Source organism: Protopterus annectens, chromosome 3.part1, assembly GCF_019279795.1.
Source record: "Protopterus annectens isolate FY-2018-M chromosome 3.part1, PAN1.0, whole genome shotgun sequence".
Taxonomy (NCBI): Eukaryota; Metazoa; Chordata; order Ceratodontiformes; family Protopteridae; genus Protopterus; species Protopterus annectens.
In genome coordinates, this window is record NC_056732.1 from 1,357,438,502 (window position 1) to 1,357,463,649 (window position 25,148).

General features: G+C 39.3%; 1 protein-coding gene across 1 annotated transcript in view; it reads right to left on the bottom strand.

Moving 5' to 3' along the window:
* The window catches only part of LOC122797773 (microtubule-actin cross-linking factor 1-like), an 899,011-nt gene that overhangs the window by 591,438 nt on the left and 282,425 nt on the right, over positions 1–25,148 (bottom strand). Inside the window, exon 11 of the mRNA XM_044066295.1 lies at positions 3,588–3,791. Coding sequence (XP_043922230.1) covers positions 3,588–3,791 — 204 coding nt within the window. The remainder of the gene's footprint in view (positions 1–3,587; positions 3,792–25,148) is intronic.

A 25,148-nucleotide genomic window follows, 5' to 3' on the forward strand; every position in this document is an offset into this window, starting at 1 on the left:
TACTCCTTTAAAACAGAAACAGTGCAAATGCCACAGAACACACTCAAAGTGCTGTTTACTACTGCTTTTTTTTTTTTTAATTTAGTTTAAATGGCACCAATTTGTGAGACAATGAATTTCAGTCCATTTACTTCTCCCCACCCCCATAACATTTAGCTTCCCTAGCTGTCAAAGTCCTGAGGGTAATTTGACCTGGTAATTCCATTGATTGGCAGATCTCAGCAGGGTGCTTGACTCATGTAATTTAATCTTTGCTCTAGCATTTCCTTTGTTAGAGGGGACATTTTTTGCTGCACTATAGCCATGGCCTTACTTGACTGCAATCACATCCAGTAAGGTCTTGCACCAAGGAGCTAAAGAATAAAACATTTATACTATTAACCAGTCTAGATCTTTATTAATTTAAGTGTTAAGATATCACTTCATGCTTCCACCTTGTTAAAAATTGAGATGTACATGTGCAAAGTGTGTTGGTATGCAGTGTTTGCCTTCATATGTTTTTACTCCACTGGTTGGTTTGCAAAAAAAAACCTTTTGCAGTGTCCCTGGTTTGTCTTTCTACATACAAACCACATTGCTATATTTTCCCCTTCCTTTTTCTTGTGTCCAGAAGTCACTTATGTTTGTTTGTGTCTTTCGACTTTTCCCGGTTAGGGGTCGCCACAGCGGAACTCTGGTCCGCTAATGATTGGCAGTAGATTTTTACGTGCTGACTTGCCGGGCCTAACGCACAACCTTCAACGAAGGAACGCCCATTCACGCATGTCGCCACACAGAAGACGCTCTAACTGAGAATCGAACGGGCAACGTCTAACTGTGAGGCGACAACGCTACCGCAAGTAAATTTTTTATTGATTTTTTTTTTAATAAAGGACATCAAGGTTAACTTACCTTGAATCAGATAATGGATGTCACTGCAAAGAATCACTGTTGAAATATTTGTGCATGGACAAAATCCCTTACTAAATCTATTTGCCAGCCTCCAGTTCAACTGGTGCTATGGCTTTAATATACTGGTGTGTTTGCTCATGCCTTCCAAATATCTCCACCATTACATACCAGTTTTGCAGTGTAGTAACCACCCGACATGCCCATACACCTTTAGCCATCAATATGCAGCTACTCCTGTTCATGTGAGTATGTGAATTCATTTTCAGACTTAAGGTGTGGAAGCTACACTGAATAATTCTAGGTGCTTGCTTAGAGCTACTCTCATGTTAAGCTGCTATGAATATGTTGCACTGCCACCTCTGATACCAGGGTAACGTTTTAATCTTTCTATTCCCGCACTGCACACTAGCAGTATCTGGTGCAAATACAACAGAGAAGTATGCAAGCGATACACCACCTAAGCATCATTTGCCATGCAGAATGTACAAGTATGCATAGCAAATTTCTGTGTTTCCAAACATTGGTGTTACTACACTACTACTGAATAAAATGAACAGCACTCAGGCTGGGGAAGGACAAGGAGCCATGACATCACAGAATGGGTGGGTCTTATTATTTTAGTTAGAATCAAATGACGGCTGTGGTGATGTCATTTTGGGAGGGAACTGATTAAAAAAGCACCTGCACTGCCTGGCCTCGATGATATCAGTAATTGGGTGACTCCAGCAAGCTTTATTCAAACATGAGAGAATCATTTTGTAAGTGAAACCATCACAGTATGAGAAGGTAGGCTTCTGTTACAGAAGTAAGGGGAATTATAAAAATTATAAATGCTTTATTGTTGTTGCTTTACAGAGGACAATGTAAATAGGGAGAAAAAGGGCCGTGAGGTTGAGGAATACATTAGAGAAACCTGTTGTACTCCTTTAAAGACCTTGTCTTTGCCTAGATGTATTAAAAAATCAATGTTTTCATAAAAATAAAAATGCATCTGAACAATTAAAGCTTTATAAGAATGCAGTCTGCCCTTAAAGGAGAACCACACCCACAGACTCAAAAACATGCTTATTTCATCATGGTTTGGTGTTTCCTACATTTTAACACCACTCTGGGACTATTTACAGGTTTTTAAATATTTTTATACGTAATTTCTGAGACTGACCACATGGGATCTAGCATCTTGAAGTAATTCTGATTGTTTAGTGTGTCCCTAGATGTCACACAATGCAGTGCTCGTCTGTAAAAATTGCATCATGCAGGCCTCTATCTTCCTAAAGTTCCTGTCACTGCATTGATTTTACATGCATACAGTGCTGTGTTTCAGTCAGTTAGTTTTAAGTAACATTTCATGCCATTCAATGACTATTTAAAACACAGTGCAAATTACACAGAGCAGACTTTCAAAGTGCTTTTTACTGCTGATTATTTTAGAATGGCTAAACTGCAGTTTTTTTGTGAAGCCTGAATTGTACTACTTTGAATCATCTCCCATCCCCCTTCACACCTAACTTTCCTAGCTGACAAAGTGCTAAGGGTAATTTGAGCTGTTACCAGATGTGATTGACAGCTCACAGCAGGAGACTTGACTCATGTACTGTTTCCTTGTTCTAGCCTTTACTTTCTGTATGGGTAGGGGAAGGACCAGGGAGTTGTGACATCACAGAATGGGTGGGTTTTTAAGATGGTCATGGTGATGTCAGTTTGGGAAGGGAATTGGCCAGAAAACTACCTGTATTCAGTGGCCTTGATGACAACAATGATTTGGAGACTTTTCCAGGGCAGGATAAATGTTTTTTGAAAGTGAAACCTCCACAGTACAGTAAGGTACTGTCTAAGGGAGAGAAACAGTCAAATTAAAATATTTTAAATGCTGTGCTATTGTTTAGTCGTAGCATGGGGCAGTAAATAGGGAGAAAAAGGTCAGAGAAGTTGAGCATTTAATAATAGAATCCTGTTGTTGTCCTTTAATTATATACCTCAAAACTTTACTTATTGAAGTAATGCCTATAATGTGTAAATGTATTGTTTACTTTAGTTATCTTAACATTTACAAGAACAAAATTTACTTTGATGATTATGAGCCAGATCCATTCATCTGTCTACAGCCACTTTTTCCCATTTTTGCACATGGGGTCGGGTTGTGACTTCAGCAGTGACAGTCATCTAGAGCCAAGGTGCACACTAGTCCTACAGCGGTAGTTCTTCCACATCATACACTGGCATGCACACTCAGACATATGGCCAATTTAGAGTGTTCAGTTGATCTACTGCATGTCTTCAGAATGTGGGAGGAAACCAGAGCACCTGGACAAAACCCACACAACCACAGGGAGGACATGCAGACTCCACAAAGAGGGTGCCAACTCCACAGATATTGTCTTAATAATATTTGAGAACATTTATTAATTGTCTTTAGCTTGAATGATTTGTGTTGTACTGTTTTTTAAAATGGCATAAGGATGCTTACAATTAACAGTGAAATATTTCCACTTGCAACATATTGCTACATTATGTCATATACTATTTATGCAGGTAACTGCCACAATTGTACTGCATTGCAAAAAATGATCATCAAAATACATGCAGACTTCTAGGTGCTATAAAGAATTTGAATGCACAACTTTTTGTTTTAAAAACAGATATATCCATTAACCACAGAAGCAGTTCTTTCTAGATAATTTATTTTCAGAAAGTACCTGTGTATATCGTGGTATAGCCTCCTCAAGAACAGTGGTGCTCTCTCTCAGTCTTTCTTTAATATGGTTATAGCATTCCTCTGCAGATTTACATCTATCCTGATATTGTACCCCCTCCTCAGAATTCAAGTCTGTTAGTCGACTGCTCACAGATTTCAGCTTACTTAGCAAAGGTTTATGCTCTGCAACTGCTTCTCGGACTTCCTATATAAAGAAATATGAAATGGTAAGAGAGAAAACTGAAATTCCTTTTGTTATTATACTCTGTGATTTCTGTACACATATAAACACTGATAAAGTGGTCTGACAATCATATATATGTCTGATACAAGCATTTTTATTTATCACCACTCTGTGCACCTCAAAATACATTTATTAACACCAGATACATGTTATCAATCACAGTAATTCAGCTCCAGTCACAAAAAGAAATAAATTAAACTTTCCATACAGTGCGCCTGCACAGTCACACACATACACATACAAATGCACATGTAGATTCCACAAAAACAATTATAACTCCATAATCAAACTCTTAGATAGTAAATGAGTCAGAATGAACTGGCACCTCACCTTAGTGTCATGTTTAATCATAGCCTCACCTCAGGTTTTGTGCCCACTGAGTGGCGCAGAGCTACAGTTATCCCACTCCACAAGGGAGGATCCACCTTGGATCCCAGAAACTACCGTCCCATCAGTCTGACGAGCCTTATCTGTAAGGCCATGGAGTGTATTATCATGGAACTTATAAACAAAGACACTGGAAACCTTCAAACACTGGACCCCACCCAGTTTGGATTCGTGAAAGGCCAATCTTGTCTCCTGAACCTGACTGACTCCTTCGAATCAGTCTCCAGAGCCATGGACAAGGGTAGGTTCACACAGCCTATCTAGACCTTGCCAAGGCCTTTGACACCATCCCCCACTCTGGAATCATAGATAAACTTACTAAGCTGGGCATTAATCCCTACTTCACCCAATGAGTTGCTAACTGGCTTACTGATAGAACCCACACTGTAAAAGTAGCCAACTCCAAATCCAGCTCCAGACAAGTGACAAGTGGAGTACCTCAGGGTTCAGTCCTGGGACTGCTCTTGTTTGGCATCTACTTCTCTGAAGTACAGGCTAACACTAAGGGACTCTGGCTAACAAAATTCGCAGATGACTGCAAACTGGGAGCCATTATTGAATCCCCAAATGATGTGGATACTCTACAAAAGGGCCTTACAGAAACAGATTCTTGGTGCCAGAGCCATGGGCTAAAGCTCAATGCCAAGAAATGTATAATTATCCCCTTTGGGAAAAAGCATGTACCCGTGAATTACCATATAGGTGGCAGTACACTAAACACTGAAATTGTGATAAGAGACTTAGGGACACAGGTGGACAGTGGTCTCACCTTTGATAACCACATTGCCACAACAGTCAGGAAATCCTTCTATGTGGCACAACTCATCATTAAGGGCTTTTCATCCAGAAAAAAGGAGGTCATTGTCCCACTGTACTCATCCCTCATTAGATCCATTATAGAATACAACGTCCCGTTTGGTATGTACCTCTCAAGGCATCTGCAACAACTGGAAAGGCCACAGAAATACCTCACTAAAAGAATTACAGGCCTAAAGCAGATGCCCTATGCTGACCATCTAAAAAAACTCCACCTATACTCTTTCGCATATTGTCTACTTAGAGGAAATCTCTGCTTAACATACAAGGCCATGTCAAACCCAGAGCTGTTGGACATGCTACACTTAAAGAAATCCCAGTCCCTTAGAGCCACATGCTCCAGGGATCTAAACCTTGTCATCACAATAAACAAAACATGCTGGAGGGATAGGTTCCTGACCCAGAGACTCCCCAGACTCTGGAATAGATTGCCCATACATGTCAAGCAGAGTGCCTCTTTGGCCCTCTTCAAAAGGAACCTTGACGATTGGATGGGAGAAAGGAAATTCACCCCGGGGATTACGTCAATCGCCCTGCTAGACAGGGGTCCAGGGAAGTAAACAGTGTGGGAAGAAATAGCTAGGGAATTGTTATGGCTAGGCTTGTATAGGCCCTAGGGCTGATAGCCTAGTACCAACCTATGAACCTATGAGGTTGAAAAAATATGCCAAGAAATTAAAAAATAAAGAAATTTACATCTGGAATGTAGCAATCTGAAAAAAGTATTACCAACAAACTGTACCAAATCTAATAAATGATATAGTATTAAACTAAAAAACACACATATAACTAAACCATAACCCTACCTGATTTTAATATAATAAAACAATACCAAGAATATTTAATAGGTCAAAAGATACTTCAGAACTACTCCAGAAAGTCACACATGATACAAACTATTCATAAGAAATTGCTCAGTCAATGTAAAATCATAGTCAATAGACTGTCTATCCAAACAAAATGAATAAGAAATGGTAATCCAAACTAAAAAAAAACAAACTCCAGAAAAAAAGGTCAATGAAATATATTGTCTTGTAGGATTAGGAAATTTTGTGACTGGATTTTCAAATGTACAGTTCAGGATATTAATTTATGACACTCATCTGACATATACCACACACACACACACACACACACACACACACACACACACACACACACACACACACTCGTATATACACACACATATATATATATATATATATATATATATATATATATATATATATATATATATGGATCCCCTTTAAAAACCTGAATGCTCACTTACCTGACTTCCAAAATGCTGAGATGACAAGGCCGACGACCGCACAATACTGATGTCCCAGAACACTGACTTTCCACTCCAGGTAAGGAACCGCTTGGCCATCCTGTTGAACTTTGTCTTGTACCCCCATGGTAGTGCGATCTCGGAGTTGGTATATTTAGTTTGGGGGGTGTGGGGTCCGCAGCCCCCCACATGGGTGGGTTTGCTTTCCTTCTGTTTTAGTTTTTTGTTGGGATGGCCAAGTGGTTACTTACCTGGAGTGGGAAGTCAGTGTTACGGGATGTTGGAGTTGTGCAGTCATCCGCCTTTTCTTCCCGGCATTTTGGAAGTCGGGTAAGTAAGCATTCAAGTTTCTAAATAGACCCATGTATATGTATCTATCTATATATATATATATATATATATATATATATATATATATATATATATATATATATACACACACACACACACACACACACACACACACACACACACACACACACACACACACACACACACACACACACACACACACACACACACACACACACACACACACACACACACACATATATATATATATATATATATATATATATATATATAATTATATATCTATAATTGTATATATACATATACATACCTACACACAAGTGTGTGTGTGTGTGTGTAGCATCATCATGCAGAACCATCGGAAACATCAATGTGGTCTCAGTGTATTCATTTGGCTATGTCTCCATTTTGCTCTAATATGATACAGATGAACAACTGTAAAATGGCTCATCTTAACTAAGCAATACTTTAATACTAAGAGTAAGTCCTCCAGTTTACATTGCACATGATTGTAATCCTACCTGTTCTGACATAAGATGCCATTGGGATGAATCCACATTTGGTTCTAATATCCCATGGCTAAATTAATGTAAAATCAATAGCTGACCTCAATTATGCCTTATGTGAGTGAGCTACTAGTGATTTCTGCCTTTAGGTCCTGCTGGTACTGTCCATTGGTGTCTAAAAATAATTTGCAATCTGAATTTTTGTAAATGACACTTTTTATTAACACTTTTTAATTAATAGCGACAGTGCAGCCACACACCCTGCTGAAGCCAACTTCCTAAAACTCTTCTCCAAGGAAAAATTGCAGATACCGAAAATTCTGGAGAAGTAACTCATTCCTAAGATCTGAGAATGTAACCAGAAATGAAGAATTCTCTGTGAGCAACAACATGAGTTTGTGATGGTTAGAAGCAGAGTGACAGCCTGCTTTCACCATATCTCCCCTAGTTACAACTGGCTGAAATTTCAACCTGAAAAAAACAGTCAAAGCTTCAACACCCATGAAAGATCTATAAAAAGCATTTTATAGGGGCTAACCCTCATGTGAGGGGCTTTGCCCAAACATGTCCTTATTGCATACATTAACTAACAGGAAAGAGCACAGACAGTGGATAACTGGTAGTGCACAAACAGGATTCATATCATCAGTGATTTTCCATTGCAATCAATAACCCCTGAGTTAAGCATAAGCAAATTAAAATTAGTAAGTAGAAGTCTGTTTCACTAAAGACGTAATAGGAAGATTAATCTGACAGCCTATGGATACTGACAGATGAACTGCACCAAAACATGGATTTACTCTTGCTAGTTCTATAGTACTCTGGACTTGGCCCAGGTATACTTAGCTGATCACGGACTTACCTAGAGTTCAGCTCATTTTACATTAAAATGGGCATCTCTTATTCATATTCATCTTCCTTAAATCAGGTCATCCCACAGAGATCTGATTAAACCCTATGTCTTTTTTAACTCCATGTCTCTTCAATCTGCTCTTTAACACACTTCCCTTTAATCTTCTGAACCTCAGCATAATTATTTTTGCTGATGTTGTTGTCTATAAATCCTCAGCTTCCCACAAAACAATTACAAACCATTTAAAGAGGACTTTGGTGATCTATCACACTGGCCATATATAAAGGTCTAATAGTCCGACTCTGAAAAACCAAAGCAACATTTTTTAAAACTCTACCTCATATTAAATAATTTCACCAAACAAGTATGTCACTGATCTACTAGAAAACAATCCAGAAACCACCATTCATTTCAAATATCTTGGTGTTTGGCTGGACCAGTCATTCATCTTTGACTACAACATTTGACAAGCAAAATCTAAATTAGACAAACTTCTCTCACAATCTTGGAGATTTTCATGCTTTGTATACCCTAAGGCAGCAGGAAAGTGTATAACCCTACTTCAGCTGAGATATGGCCTCCCATAGCCTCTCCAAAACAATTCCTCCATTTAGACCTCTGCATCTCAACTGTGAGTGTGTGCGTGTGTCTGTGTGTGTGTCTGTGTGTGTGTGTGTGTGTGTGTGTGTGTGTGTGTGTGTGTGTGTGTGTGTGTGCATCTGTTTACGAGCGTTATCCTGTTAAGACACCACTATAGTGTACAAAAGGCCAAATGATTATCATTTAAAGAATTTACCAATCTTTTTCTAGGTTCATTGCTATTTGAATTCAAAGTTAGAATTTTGCCCATATCTTGCAAACACACCAACACTTGTTTTATCCATTTACACCTTTAGATCTTAGTTTAATTAAACTAATATTCTGAGATAATCTCAAAACAATCCCTAGACTACTGAACCACTCTTTTTTAGTCTTTACTGCTAAAATAAGAAGTTCTCTCCCTTCCTCCCTTAGACGTCTCATAGAATGTAAACAATTCCATAAACTACTAATTCACGTCTTTAAAGACTAATCTAAATGCCAGTACGTTAAGCCCTTTAGGTTACTTGACCATCCCCTTACCTTTATCTCATCCTGTACTCTTTAACTTATAATTTTGTAAGGTAACTTTCACATCTAAACAATCATGTATATAGTGTTTATTTTGCTATTGTATTTCTGACTACCATGTAATTATTTTGGTCCTTAATATTAGCAGATTCAAAGATTTAGTTAACCCAGTTTGTAACATTTCCAAACATTGTTGCATATTAATTTATAATTCCTACTTTATATATATATATATATATATATATATATATATATATATATATATATATATATTTTGTGTTCTTTACCTGGGCTATATCGTAAATAATTCCATGATGGGTTTTGAATCAGTGCATTAACCTGGTGAACAAGATCTACATAAAATAAAATGAAACAAATCAATAAAAAAGAATAAATAAATAAATCACACCCATTACTATGACAGTTGCATAGTTTCCTCAGCCCCTTATGCACATAAGCTGTGTGTTTTTGCTAACACACCCACTGCATATATTATTTCTAGTTCATATTAGGTACTCAGAGTTTAAGATAAACATATGAAGATTGTTTTACAATGTAACTGAATCAGCACTTGCCATATGGACAGGCTGAAAGCCCTGTCACTTTACTCTGTATCTTATAGGCTGCTGAGAGGTGACTTGTGCCAGGCTTATACAGCAATCTTCAACCCTGCCCTAATGGAAATGCTGCTCATGCGTGAGTCAAGTGGCACAAGTGTCACTTGCTCTAGCGATCTTAACCTAGCCTGTGATATTAACAGAACATGCTGGTGAGACAGATATGTCTCCCAGAGACTGCCGTTTCTCTGGAATAGACTCCCTTTTCACATAAAACTGAGCTTCTCATTGACACTATTCAAATGCAGCCTTGATACTTGGATGGGAGACTGCAAATTCACCCCTGGGGTGGCGCCATGTCCCTCATAGACAGAGATAGTCGATATTATCACAGACCTACTCTTTTCAGAAATTTGTTCTGCAAATTACCCAAAAAGAACAAATGGGGATACTTGAGATTAACATGGCTAGGCTTGTAAAGGCTTTAGGGCCACTAGGGTAGTATCCTCCTATGAAACTACATGGAGTTATGTGAAAAAAATGTATAAAGACCAAAGTATACATTTGTGTGATGAGATTATTTCACAGCTTCATAAAAGGGTTACTACACTGTCACACCAACAGAATATATATTTTCATTGAAATAACATTAATATAACATTAATATAATAACTGGTACATAAAGCTTTCAAGATAAGATAATAGAACTTAATGCAGGTAATATTATCTGTGTTATATTGCACAGTAAACTCAGGTCTCCCTTTATCAGCTAGCTTACAGAGCTTTTGAAAGCCACACCAAACTAGCAGAAGCATGATTTATTGATTGCTGCGTTGTTAACATTTAAGTTGTCATAGCCACATGATCATTTAATTATGTTGTCAATGTGTCACTCTGTCAAACTTATCTTAGTCATATGTGCATTAATGGAATCTTAAAGGTCGCACAGTTCAAAGAACAAGGAAAAGGTAAGATTTTTCTAATTTTACATTTTCTCTAAGTTTGTGTCACACTGACAGGTAGAATTGTTAGTCTGTGGGTGCAGGGACACAGTACATTCATATCGCAATTATTGACAATATGTCTACTTAAACTGTATACATACATTACATGGTGTCAGATATAAAGTTTCATTTGGCACCAAAAACTGTTTCTTTTATATTACACTGTGTGGATGGAACTTCTGGATTTCTTCAGTATATGATTTATTCATTCCTAAGTGTATTCATAGTTTCACTGTCATTTTTTGAAATGTTTATGTTTCTACTGTAGAATGAGTTATGGTAAATCGCCACTGATTCCAAAGACAACAACAAAGCATTCGATAGCTATGTCAAGCATCTCAATGGCAACACTCAGATCTGCTCTGAGTTACAGCACAATGACACTAAATATACAGAACCAACTGATATTGCCAACATCCTCGCAGATAGGTTCAGTGCTAACTTTAGCCCCCCTCTCACCCCCTAAAGGACCCATCTCTATACCGGAAGAATGCAAAGTTCCTGTAATCACGGCTACACAGGTAAAAACCACACTCTGCAAAGCCAAGAACACAGCATCCCTTGGACCTGACAACATCCCAGGCTGCGTTCTACACGAACTACGGAATGAACTGGCACCCCACCTAAGTACCATGTTCAGTCATAGCCTCACCTCAAGCCTTGTGCCCACTGAATGGCACACAGTGACGGTTATCCTACTCCACAAAGGGGGAGCCACCACGGATCCCGGGAACTACCTCCCCATTAGCCTGACGAGCCTGGTCTGCAAGGCCATGGAATGTATCATCATGGAACTTATAAACAAAGACAATGTTAATCTCCAGACTGGACCTACCTAGTTTGTGTTTGTAAAAGGCAGATCATGTCTCCTAAACCTGATAGACTTCTTTGAAGCAGTCACCAAAGCTGTAGGTGAGGGTAAGGTGGTTCACACAGCCTATCTAGAGCTCGCCAAGGCTTTCGATACCATCCCCCACTCTGGAATTATATATAAACTCACTAAACTAGGTATAAATCCCTATGTCACAAGATGGGTTGCCAACTGGCTCACTGACAGAACCAACACTGTGAAAGTAGCAGACTCCAAATCCAACTTCAGACCAGTAACAAGTGGAGTACCACAAGGTTCAGTCCTGGGTCCTCTCCTATTTGGTATCTACTTTTCTGAAGTACAAGCTAACACAGAAGGTCTTTGGCTAACAAAGTTTGCAGATGACTGCAAACTAGGAGCTATAATTGAAACTTCTAACGATGTGGACATCCTACAAAAGGGCCTCAATGAGACAGATGCCTGGTGTCAAAGCCATGGCCTCAAGCTCAATGCCAAAAAAGTGCATTATCATCCCCTTTGGTAAAAACTCTGTACCCATGAACTACCACATAGGCAGTAGTCTACTTAACACCGAAAGTGTAATAAGAGACCTTGGGACACAGGTGGACAGTAGTCTTTCCTTTGATAATCACATTGCCACAGTAGTCAGGAAATCCTTCTACGTGGCACATCTCATCACAAAAGGTTTTGCATCCAGGAAAAAAGAGGTCATTGTTCCCCTCTACACGTCACTCATTAGACCCATTATAGAGTACAATTCCCCTTTTGGTATGTACCTCACAAGACATCTACAACAACTGGAAAGGACGCAGAAATACCTCGCAAATATGATTAACGGTCTCAAAGAGATGCCCTATGCATAACGTCTCAAAAAACTCCAGCTTTACTCCGTCGCATATCGCCTACTCAGAGGTGATCTCTGAATAACATACAAATCTATATCAAACCCAGAGCTGTTGGACATGCTCCACATAAAGAAATCCCAATCCCTCTAAGCTACACGCTCTAGGGACCTAAACCTTGTCACCACAATAAACAGAACATGCTGGAGGGATAGATTCCTGTCCCAGAGATTCCCCATACTCTAGAACAAACTACCTATCTATATCAAACAAAGCTCCTCATTAGCACTCTTCAAGAAAAATCTTGATAACTGGATGGGAAATAGGAAATTCACCCCAGGGATCACTTCTGTGGCTCTGCTCGACAGTGGCACAGGAAAATAATTTTCTTGGATGGCGAAAGCCAGGGTACCTTTTTAGCTAGGCTTATATAGGCCCTAGGGCCAATAGCCTAGTACCTACCTATGAACCTATGGACCTATATATTTTCATTTAAAAACAAGTTATTTCATTTTCTTTTTTGTGTGTTTTATTCAGACCACTGAACCACTGATCTGCATTGCTGGCACTCTTTATTTTAGCTCAGGACATCTTCTCTTCAGCCACCAATGTTTCTGAAGCTTTATTTTTAACTTATTTATAAAATAGAAACCCTGGATTCAAAAGGGCTTTCCCACCCCAGTTTTAGTGCAAATTGGATGCAGTCCCATCTGATCAAGTTTAACTTGCCATTGTTGAACTCCCTGATTACTGTTTTCTAATCATTACCAGTGTGCTTTCTAAGAGTGTTCTGACTGCAGTTCCTTCAGTTTGTGGAAACCCCTTTCCTGTTTGTGGGACTACTCAAGTTAATGCATATAAGTTCAGGGGGCATGGGGTGCAGGGAAGAAACACTTATTTTAGAATTTTTCATCTAATTAAGTCCTCAATGAGTTTAACTCAATGAGTTAAGACCTCAGTAAGGTAAATGCCTAGATACATTTTAACTATAAAACTACCCTTAAAACTAAAACCTGTAACTTGGCGTAGCTAAAACAAAGCCATTGTGAGGAGACAAGCTTCGAGCAGCTAGGTTGTATGTTAAATAGTACTGCTATCAAATCTTAGCACTATCTAACCTAGTCTAATACCAGACCTCACAGACCACCCAAGGAGACCTATATATCACTCAAGTCTACTAGCACTATCTAATCAAGTCTAGTACCAAACACCACAGACCACCCAAGTAGACATCTATATTACTCAGTGCACAACCTGCAGTAGCCCACCCAAGTACAGGTCTGGACAACATGGATATGCAATTTCCAAATGTCTCCTTAGCCAGCTTGGTAGATATGGGCATCCTGAAACAATGTAACAATTGTTGCATGTTCACAGACAACCATTCAATCCTTAAAGAAACAAACACACTGTGCGAGAGATGAATATACGCAGTTTCACTGGAGGTAAAAATATTGTATACAAACAATTTTATAGGTTCATAGGTGTATACAAGGCTAATGGACCTAGGGCCTTTACAAGCTTAGCCCATAGAAGTGCCCTGGCATTGTGCCACCCGTCGTTAGTTCCCACTGGAGTGATCCCTGGGGTGCAGTTTCTATTTCCCATCCACTCATCAAGATTTTGCTTGAAGAGGGCTAGTGAGGTGCTCTGCTTGACATGTATACGAAGTTTATTCCAGAGCATGGGCAGTCTCTGGGTTACGAACCTGTCCCTCCAGCATGTTCTGTTGATTGTGTTAATGAGGTTGAGATCTCTGGAGCATGTGGTGTGGAGGGATTAGGATTTCTTTAGATGTAGCATTTCTAACAAGCTGGGTCAGACATGGCTTTGTAAGTCAAGCAGAGATTACCTCTTAGTAGACAATATGAGACAGAGAATAGCTGGAGTTTTCTGAGTCTGTCCATGTAGGACATGTGCTTAAGGCCTAGAATACACTTCGTGAGGTACTTTTGTGGCTTCTCCAGCTGTTGCAGGTGTCTAGTGAGGTACATGCCAAATGGGGCATTATACTCTATGATTGGTCTAATGCGTGAAGAGTAGAGAGAAATGATGACCTCTTTCTTCCTGGATACAAAACCCTTGGTAATGAGATGTGCCACATAGAAGGACTTTCTGACCACAGTGGCAATGTGGTAGTTGAAGGAGAGGTTGCTGTCAACCTGTGTCCCCAGATCTCTTATAATGCCTTCAGTATTCAGTGGCCTCCCATCAATGTGGCAATTAGTGGGAACTGAGTTTTTCCCAAAAGGGGTGACGATGCATTTTTTGGCATTAAGCTTAAGGCCATGGTTTCAACACCAGTCATTGGTCTCAGTGAGGCCTTTCTGTAGGATGCTTGCATCACTTGGGGAGTTAATAACGGCTTCCAGCTTGCAGTCATCTGTGAATTTGGTCAGCCAGAGTCCCTCTCTGTTGGCCTGGACTTCTCAGAAGTAGATGCCAAACAGGAGAGGACCCAGCACCAATCCCTGTGGGTATCCACTCGTGACTGGTCGGCAGTCTGACTTGGAGTCCGCTACTTTCACACTGTGGGTTCTATCTGTGAGCCAATTTGCAACCCACCTAATGACATAGGGGGTGATGCCTAGTTTGCTGAGTTTATCAATAATTCCTGAGTGAGGAATGGTATCAAAGGCCTTGGCCAGATTGATGTAGGCTGTATGAACTGTCTTACCTTCATTCACTGCTCTGGTGACTGACTCAAAGAAGTCAACCAGGTTGAGCAGGCATAATCTACCTTTCACAAAATCAGATTGGGTGGGATCTAGAGTTTGGAGATTCTCTATAGCCTTGTTAATTAGGTCCATGATGATGTGCTCCACAGCCTTACATATCAGACTCTTCAGGCTAATGGGCAATAATTTCCAGGGTCTGTAGTTTTGTCAGGAACACACACACTACATCCACTATGCATAGGATCCAACACACACAGAACAACTTATGCTGAGATGCTAAAAAGCAACCCTCCCAAACCTCAAAGACCTTCCAAGCTTATAAACAAGAAAGCCTATCCTCCAATCCCTAAAACACTCATCAAAAGCCACAACAAACACCCCACAAATGGCTACATCCAGTGCAGCCCCAAGAACTAAGGTCATAATGCAAGGAAAAACATTGCAGAAGATTCTTGACATAGGAGACTCCATTGTATGACACACACATGTCCCACTCACTAGACTAAACAATGGGAAGATAATGGCTAGTTGCTTATCTTGATCCAGGATCTGTCATGTTATGCATGCATTCAAGTTACTACACTACAGGTACCAGAATGAGTCTATCACAGTCCCTGTGGGCGTTAATTACCTGAGATGTACTTCTCTGGATTAAATGAAGAGAGACATTATTGATCTCTCTGAATATGTGTCTCAGGCAGGTATGTGCCTTGCATTGAGCAGCATTCTACCTTCACCAAGGATGATGCCACTGTACAAACAAAAAAAAAAGATTGACTTCAATAACTAGCTTGGTTTCTGGTGTCTTTCGAGGGGTATTCAATATTTGTCATCATGAGAAGACATGGTTAACAAACCACTTTGCTTTTCAAAGGATGGGCTGCACCTGTCACCCTAGGCTTTTGAATATTGGATAAAATGTTATCCATCCCCACCCCCTTAAAGCCATTTTTAGGCAATGCCAAATTGACAAACCTACCAACATAGAAATAAAACCCAAAGAAACCTAAAGTATTTACTTTTCAGTGCTAGGAGCCTAAACAAGAGACTCCACACCCTACAAGCTCTCCTCATGCTGGAGAATATAGACAACTGTGCTGTTACCAAGACATAGTTTAAATCTGCAGAAAGTACTCTAGCAGTGCAAGGCTTCAGTGCCTTCCACACATTTAGGCCATCAGTTGCACAGACAGGGACAAAAGATGGAGGAGTCTCAATCTCCATTAATAACAAGTATACCTCTAGGTTGGTTAACAAGATGATGCCTTGGAGTTTATCCATGTGCAAATCATCACAGACAAAGTCCCTTACCATATCCTAGCAAGCTATAGGTCACCCTGTATATCCCAAGAATCCCATAACTCATCTCTAGACCTACTGGAGGCACTCACCATTAAACCAAATGCCTTGTTCATGGGAGACTTTAACTACCCGTCTATAGAATGGGAAACACACTGCTTCAAACACACAGGAGCAATGGTTCCCAGACTTTATTAACACAAATACGTTTGACCAGATAGTGCACACACCCACCAGAAGTTCAAACATACTGGACTTGGTGCTCACCAAACTGGGACAGCGCTGCACCTCTCCTCATTGTTACATCCTCACAGATGAGGGCAGACCACAAAGCTGTCTCCTTCAAAATAAAAATCAACTTGGTAACCCCTAGCAAACCCTGTAACAATTAGGAACTACTCCAAGGCAAACTACTTCTTATTAAGTGATAGTTTGTAAAAATTCAATACCCCTCGTAATGCCAAGTTCACAGCAAGCTAATTGGAATTATTCACAGAGACCCTGTGCAACTGTGTAAATGGCTTTATAGAGGGTTTTGTACCTAATAGAAGTAAGCCTAAAACAAACTAAACTACACTGGTGGAATCCTAGCCTTAACAGGAGATACAACAAAAGGAACAAAGTCATGACTAAAATCAGGAAGAGCAACTCCCATAGTAAGAACTCTCTAATTAAACTAAGAAGGAAATTGAGAAGACTAATTAAGTCCAACAAGGCCAATTATGAGGTCAAGATAGTCTCGCAAGCTAAAGACAACCACCAGGCCTCCTGCAGCTATGTCTATAATTGGTAAGGCAGCACACAGCAGTGCTCCACCAGTTCAGCACCCAATGGTGCTACCTTCACTGAGCAGAGCGACATAGCAAATCTGATGGCTAACAAATTCAGCTCAAGCTGAACTGAATTTGAAACTGGCAAAAATACTGTGTCTTAAAGCTTGTGGCAAAACTAGGTGTTGTTAAAAGGATTCACATTGAGCAGGGGCAAATCAATCTGCATATTTGGGAAGCATATAACATGAATGTTTCTGACTGTAAGCTAAAACACTTCTTACATAGTTCAGAATAAGATAATAAAAAAGATCTCAAAAGACAGCACAATGTTCAGTGAAGTACTGATTGCACTCATATTTCTAATGGGAAGATCCCAACTCATACTTGGACTGCCAATGCCTCTCAGAGTACCGTCAAGCACAGTAATATGGATGTAGCCAGAAGTACTTCCCTGACAGTCATGAAACAGCATTTATAACATTGCTATTACTTTACAAAGGATTCTTGGATTTCTGTAATGGATTTTCATGCTTATAAAGAAAATACTTCATTAACGTTTCACCTGTTATTCATGCACCAAGAAGAGTTCATATAATTCTTGGAAGCAGAGCTGAACACATAATAAATTGCATAGACAGTCTAGGTGTAATTGTTATTTTTTTGGTACCCTTGGACCTCACTGTTACCAGCCCAGCCTCCAGTAGCGGACATCCACCCTGGGTCTACCAGCTACTCTGCAACCTACCCAGACTTACTCTGATTTTGCTGGAGCTGGTCATGGATCTTGAGGGTGTCCTGTGGGCTTGGCTCATCTGTGCTTTTGTCTGTGGGGGAGATTTTTTTTTTTTATGACCTACCCACCCCCCCAACACACTCATTGTTTGTGGCCGAGGACAACTCTCCTGTTTGGACCATGCCCCCTTTAAGGAACATATAAATGTGCTCCCTCCCACCTGGGATGGGCACATCCATCCCTTTTCTGCTGCTGTGTCAGTCACCCGAGCAGCTAATTTAACCGTGGTCACATAATTAGGGCTTTAACCCTCTATGTCACCAGATTGGCACACCTAAGTATAGTTGTTAAGGAAGTCAAATCAAATATATGAGTCAATAGCATGGTGATAGCAGTGAATCAGAACAACAACTGAATATATATGGGTGGCACAGTGGTGCAAGGGTTAGCTTTGTCTCCTCACAGCAAGAGGCTCTGGTTCGATTCTTGGTTAGGATTCCTTCTGTGTGGACTCTGCATGTCTTCCCTGAATTCTCGAGGGTTTGCTCTGGTTTCCTCCCACATTCCAAAGACATGCATCTGGAGTGTTTTCCCCAGGCCTCCACTAAAAATGGGCTCTGTGTCAGTCAGAATTTCCCAGTAAACAAATGTTAAATAAATAAATATATATATATATATATATATATATATATATATATATATATATATATACACACACACACACACAGACACACACACACACACACACATACACACACACACACACTTCTAAAAATCTTAAATAAATGTTCCAAAAATGAACACTATCTACACTGCCTACTTCAGATCTTTTAGGAAGGTGCTGCAGCTATATATAATCTTAGATTATTCTCGGTGCTATATGCTAATCAAATTAAACTGGATGAAGGTAGCTTCAATCTTTGCTCTTTTAACACACATTTTCTTGTTATTCATTCCCTCCAGGGGTGAGAACTAGGCATTTTTTTCTAAAATGAAAAAGTATGCTACCCAATGACATGCACTAGTACTGTCTAGCATAGATGGGATGGCAGGATTTGTTGAGGATAGATTATATTCTTTAAGGGACTAAAAAAATACTGACTTCTCTCCTACAAGATAGTGTCATGCAGCAGTCCTGATTTTGCATTCCACCTTCATGTGCAAATAGTGACTGTTAGCAATGCACCTCATACACAACCTCGGAAACAATGCAAGTGCTGCTAACAAACCCTACCGCTTATCCAGTCGTTAAAAGGATAAAAGCTGTATGTAAAATGGGCGAATGCAGATACAGTGCAGGGCCCTTTATGAAACTTGGCTGTGGATTATTAAGTATCAAACATGACTTGTGAAGTAAATAAGGCGGATGTCTATTCAACAAAAGCTAAAGAAGCACATATACTTTATATTAGAGTGGCAAGGATCCTCTTCCATTTAATATGGCTGCACAAAATCTTTATCCATTAGAGACTTTTAAATTACCTAGAAACAGTAAGTGGCTGTGGGGATAAATATAAGCTTTGTAAAACCCATCCCTTACTGCTGCTACTTTATTATCATATTACTTTATAAAATGCTACTGCTACTGAAGCACTGTAAAAATCTAACTAAAGAAAACACATTGCATGTATACAATAATTATTATAAAATCATAAAGTCACAAAATGAACTGAAATTTAAAAATCAAAAAGTAGTCAGTTGAAAACCAGGTGTAAAGTAGACACACTGTGCAACCAACAACACAAGTGAGATGCAATTGATTTGCAAAGAAACACTGTGCCAGTTTAAAGAGCTAAGTGGTTTCGTTCTTTAATACGAACTTCTTCAGTGCTACAATAAAATGCAAACACACCCCTTATATAATGATGATGTCACCTGACACAAATTATTAAAAACTAAACTACTCGGTTAATAAAAACTAATAATTCATAAATGTTGTATCAATCCAGTCTATAAATACTATATATTTTAAAAAAATATTAATACATTGTTAAACAATCAAATAAAATAAACTATTTGTTCAAAAGACACTGGATGTTGATAGCTTTATTAAGAACCGGGGCCTTGTCAGCCTGCAGATAAATCTGCCAAGTGAGTTCTTTAACTTCTAGACAATTTTTAATATTCCAAAAATGGGGACTAGGTGTTAAAGAATCAACTACAAAAATACAAGTTTCCTAAATGTGGCACAACTCAATGAGTGCTTTGCCAACACATTTGTAACATCTTTATGTTTAGTGGCTAACAAGTGTTCTGCTAGCTAAATTGATTTTATCTGGTCTAATCCTTTATACTCTGTTTCTCATTAGTCCTGTCACCCTCAGGGCCACAGGTGGGATACTAGATCTGACTTCAGGTTCGTAAATTACCTTCGGTTTGCCACCTTTGTGAAGGGAGGTGACTGTTGCTGACCTCCATTCATCTGGTGCAAAGACTGTTTGGAGGATGATGTTGAACAGCCTCTGCAGGGCTTGGCCAGGTACTGTTTCAGGGCTGGCCAGTAGGCATCCTTATATGTTATTCATCCCAGAGAAGCATTGCTCTTGGCCTTGGATACTGTTTTGAAAACTTCTCCTTGGGAGATTTGAGGTAGGGTGTGGATGTTGGTAAGTGATCTGGGAATGTAGAGTGAGAGGACTGGTGAATCTAGAGCTAAATTTATCTGCTAGTAGATTGGATATGTCCTCTGGGTCTGAATATGTGATATCATTTACTATTAGTTCTGTGTAGTACTAGGCATTGTTTCTGGCACTTCTAACCGAAGTGGCTATTTTCACCTTATATTTAACATTAGTTGATTTGATCAGGATTCAGAATTCTCTGTTAAGTTAACAAGAGTTTTTTTTGGCATCTACAGAGATATATTTATTTTTACATACAGTGAGCTGTTTTCTTTTATTGTACAGCTTGTGTATATTTGGGTTTCTCACTAGAGGTTTATTTTTAAATTTGGCATTGTATTTACTTTGGAGAGGGATAGATGCATCAATGCAGCTAATTTGTTAGTAAAAAATTCTGCAAATGCACAAGCGTCATCGGGTTTAAAGGGTATGTTGAATTTACCCATGTTATCACTCAGTTTTAGTAGATTAGCTTTAGAGTTATTTGAAGATGCTTCTAGTTTCAGTCTAATGGAGCATGGGACTGATTTATTACCTGATTTGACTAGGGAGGAGCTTACAACTGGTAGGGAACATAGCTGTCCAATATTGGTGGAAAACCAAGTCCAGGCTTTTGTCACCCCTTAGTTAAGGTGCACACTTGGTAGTCCGGTGAGTTTTTATTTATGAATTTCCAAAATCCCTGGGCATACATGTTAGGGGATACATAAGTCTACTAGTTGATTGAATAGTAGTTGAAATCGTCTAGGAGAATGCTGTTTGGCTGAATGCTTAGGGACTCTATGATAGTCAGGTAGGAGTTACGGGCCAAGTGGGACATAGAAGGGGCTCCTACAGTTGGCTATGATGTGATAAGGGGTTTTCTTAATGGTAAGTTGGATATGGAGGAGTTCCATGTCATTATCCTGTCTAGCAAGTCTGGAGGTGAAATTTTGATTTACAGATGTAGAGACAGCATTGCATTTAATGCCTTCATCTAGTGTGGTGTTTCTGAAAACGTGAAAAGAATTGAAACCTTACACTGATGTGATGCTCTCAATGGTCTTGAACCTGGTCCCTGTGATGATGCAAATATCAATACATTCCATGGTAAGGAGTGCCTGTACGGAGTGAAGTTTTTTTTATGTTATCAGAATTCTGTTTTGTTATATTGAAAGCCTTTGAAGACTGGTGTCACCTAAACTAGGCACTATGGGGGTGGACAAGGCCATTGCCAATATACAAAAGCCTTCTGAAGAATAGGCTTAGACCATACCATCCCTACCAAGGCAGTTTAGACTGCTTACCATCTCTTCCCAGGCTGATATTTATTAGACCCTCCTTGAATAACACCAGAATCTAAGCCAATTGTTGAAATCACTAATCTTTTGTTTGTGTTGTGGCATCATTGTTGGTGAAGGTAAAATGCTGCACAAGGCTAGGTTCCTGCCTACCTTAGACACATATTCTGAGAGCTTCATGTCTCTTCATATAGTCCAGTGAAGTACGTCTCAAGCAATTCACACCCAAATGCTCTATGACTGTGTCACATGTGCACTTGTGGTCCAAGGACTAGATTGCATGCATGATGCAGTGAATCCTGACACCTGATAGGCAACTGACAGTGACCATCTCCTTGCACAGCCTGGTTAGTGGGTATCCCTGTGCCTCAGTATGGAATCACTTATAATTAGGTTATGGTGTGTGTACTCGTTGGCCTTTTGGGCTTTTTGACTTGGTTGTATGTTTCTTGGTGGGTGGTGCCTGTTTTGTGTGTTTGTAAGGCTGCTGGGGGTACTTGCTTCTTTTGCTACATTTAAGAGGTCTTTGTCATTTATGCATGTATCTTGTAGGAGCCTCAGCGTGTGTAATTATATGTGTTTGATATGAGCTGTGTATAACTGGTTTAGTATGGTGTTCTGTGGTACTAACAACCTGCATCTTGTTTGTAGTAGCTTTATGCGAGAGCTTTGCCTCCAGTAACGTTACATAACTGCATCCACCATACTATGCCAGTTTGTTTAAGTAGAAAGTTGTTGTCAGTAAATATGAGGACATTGCTACGTTGTCTCAGGATGCCAATTTCAATGAAGTGGGCTACAGAGACAGTTGGAAAGTGCAAATCCATGGTTCCAGATATTTATAGTGTGGTTAAAGTGGGGGGGGGGGGTAGCACCTATGAGGTTTGGAGCAGATTTGCTAGAGTGCAGTATGTCTAAAAGAAAATGACTTAAGTCTACATATGAAAAACACACACCTCTTAATACAAAACAGAGCCTGTCTGCACAGCTACTAAGGGAAGTGCTTCAGCTCATACTTGCAGTATTTGATTCCGGGTATAAATGTGGATAGACATTAGATTTGAGCACCAGCACAAGGTAAGGGGTAATTAATATGTCTAGACTGAATATGAGGTTGGCTTCAGCTGTGCAACAATGTACTGTTTCTTTATTCTGCAGTTTATACACTTATAACTTAAAGGTGGAGTTAGCTATAGGTATTAAGAGAAAATCTAAAATTGAAAGTTCCTGCATCTGTCAAATACAGCATTAAGCAATGCTGCATGGAGCACCTCCCAAATAATTACTACTGCTCTCAGCAGGTTTGCATTCCGACTGGAAAATCAACTTTAACTGTGATTTAATAAAAAATAACTGCAACAGTGGTTAAAAGTGGAAGGTTACAGGTAAAAGAGTTTTATTAGCAGTATAGTATAGGGGTACAATCTAATAAATTCTCAAGGGAAAAATACTCAGTTTAACAAAATTTAGGGTCATTTAAAGACACAAGAGGCCAGGGGGGTTAATGAATGCACAGTGTAAGTGCTTTTAACTGAAACTAAATAAATTGTAAAAAATAAGAAAAAGGAGAAAAATAACAGGAAAACACATTGATTAACTAGAAGGAAATACACCGGCTTTATAAATGGCCAGGCAGTTTAAATCGCATTATAACCATTGCACTACTAGGTATTAAAAGAATTAAGAGTCACTGTGTGCCAATAAGTAGTCTTTGAATACTAGTTACTGACTCATGAGAAAGTGGTAAAGCTTACCCAGACTCTGCCACAGCTTTCTGTGAGGGAAAGGTTAGTTTGCTTTTGATTTCTTGTATTTTGTATTACTTTATTGCCTTTTTCTATTTTTGTATACCGTGATTTGTTTTCTTTACACTGTGTTTTACTTGTATTCTCCTTTTAACTGCATATTATAACTTGAAAAGAGATCACAACTGTGTTTCTTATGAGTCAGATAGGAATTAGAACAGGTCAATTTAGGAGTAACACAGAAGTTATAACAGGTCAGTTAATGTTAATTATCTGTGAATGGAGGAGGTAGAACTAGGAACTAAACCTTCTATTTAAGGGGTAAAATAAAACATTTCAAAGCTTTAGTGGAAAAGCTCACCCAGACTCTGCCACAGCTTGCTGTGAGGGAAAGGTTAGTGCTTTTGATTTTTTGCATTTTGTATTACTTTATTGCCTTTTTCTGTTTTGTATACTGTGATTTGTTTTCTTTACAATGTGTTTTACTTGTATTATGATTTTAATTGCATATTAAGACTTGGAAAAAGACCACATCTGTATCTCTTGTGAGTCTGACAGATTTTTCCCATCCTCACACCCTGTTGCTGTTGTGTTCTTAAACACCTCTGTCTTTCTAGTTGCTTGCTCCTTATGTTAGTTTGACCATAAATCTCCTTCCCTCTCCCCTTTCACTGGCTGGTGTGAGTAAGCACAAAATTATCATTTTGTGAAATCAGTCTCATTCAACTATTTAAATGTATTGGCCATCCCACTGTATTCCTCAAAACCAGAATACAAAAGTGCCCGCCCACTTTCAGTCTATCTTGCTCTTTTAAAATTAGTGGCTCTCCACTTAGACAACTAAAACTTAAGTTACCCCCTGTCATATCTAACTTAGTGCCTAGCGCAGTGTTTAGGAGATTAACCCATTTTTTTTCATCATACCATTAAACATCTATTGCAAATTCAGCAGTTATTATAGAGCCCACATTCTGTCACTCAATAGTCATCTTGTGATTAGTGCTTCTGTATTATCCTGGTAAGAGAAGGAGCACAGGGACATAATTTCCTGGAGACTGCTGATCACCAGGAAGTCTAATAACTGCTTTATAGGCGAAAGCTTGGCATTTGTGCTTATATTCTGCTCCTGGTGAGAGAAGGAGCAGAGTGGATTGATTCCTGACTGTTTCTGGTTGGGCAGTGAGTGTCTATTCTTGACATTCTTGATTGGTCTGGTTGCTATTCAAAGCATCTACCAGGAAAATGCTACAACAAGTCTATAGACCTTTGCATCATCTAGGAAAAGACTGTAGATCACCAAACAGGCTGTGGTCTGCTTCTTATCTTGAGATTGGTGCAAACATTTTGCTTCTGGTGACAGAAGAAGCAAAGGAGCACTGTATCCCAACAGAGTGAAGCTGTGGTGAGACCAGTGCTAGTAGTAGCCAGGCAGTAGCCATTTCATGTTGCTCCCCTCTTTTCATCATTCTTGACAAGCTAATTCTTTGTTTTCAGTAACTACTGCTTGATTTGTTTCTAACTTCAGAATATCTGCCTAAATACTTCATCCTTAAATTTTCAGGGTCTGTGTATTAGTTTCCCCTCAAGTGTTTTGCAGTGCTCTGTACAGGCTCAGACTCCCTGAGTGACATTTTTCTGTAAAAGCACAACTGAAATTTCTCCAATACCTAGTTGCACACAGGACAGCTAGCCTGCAATGA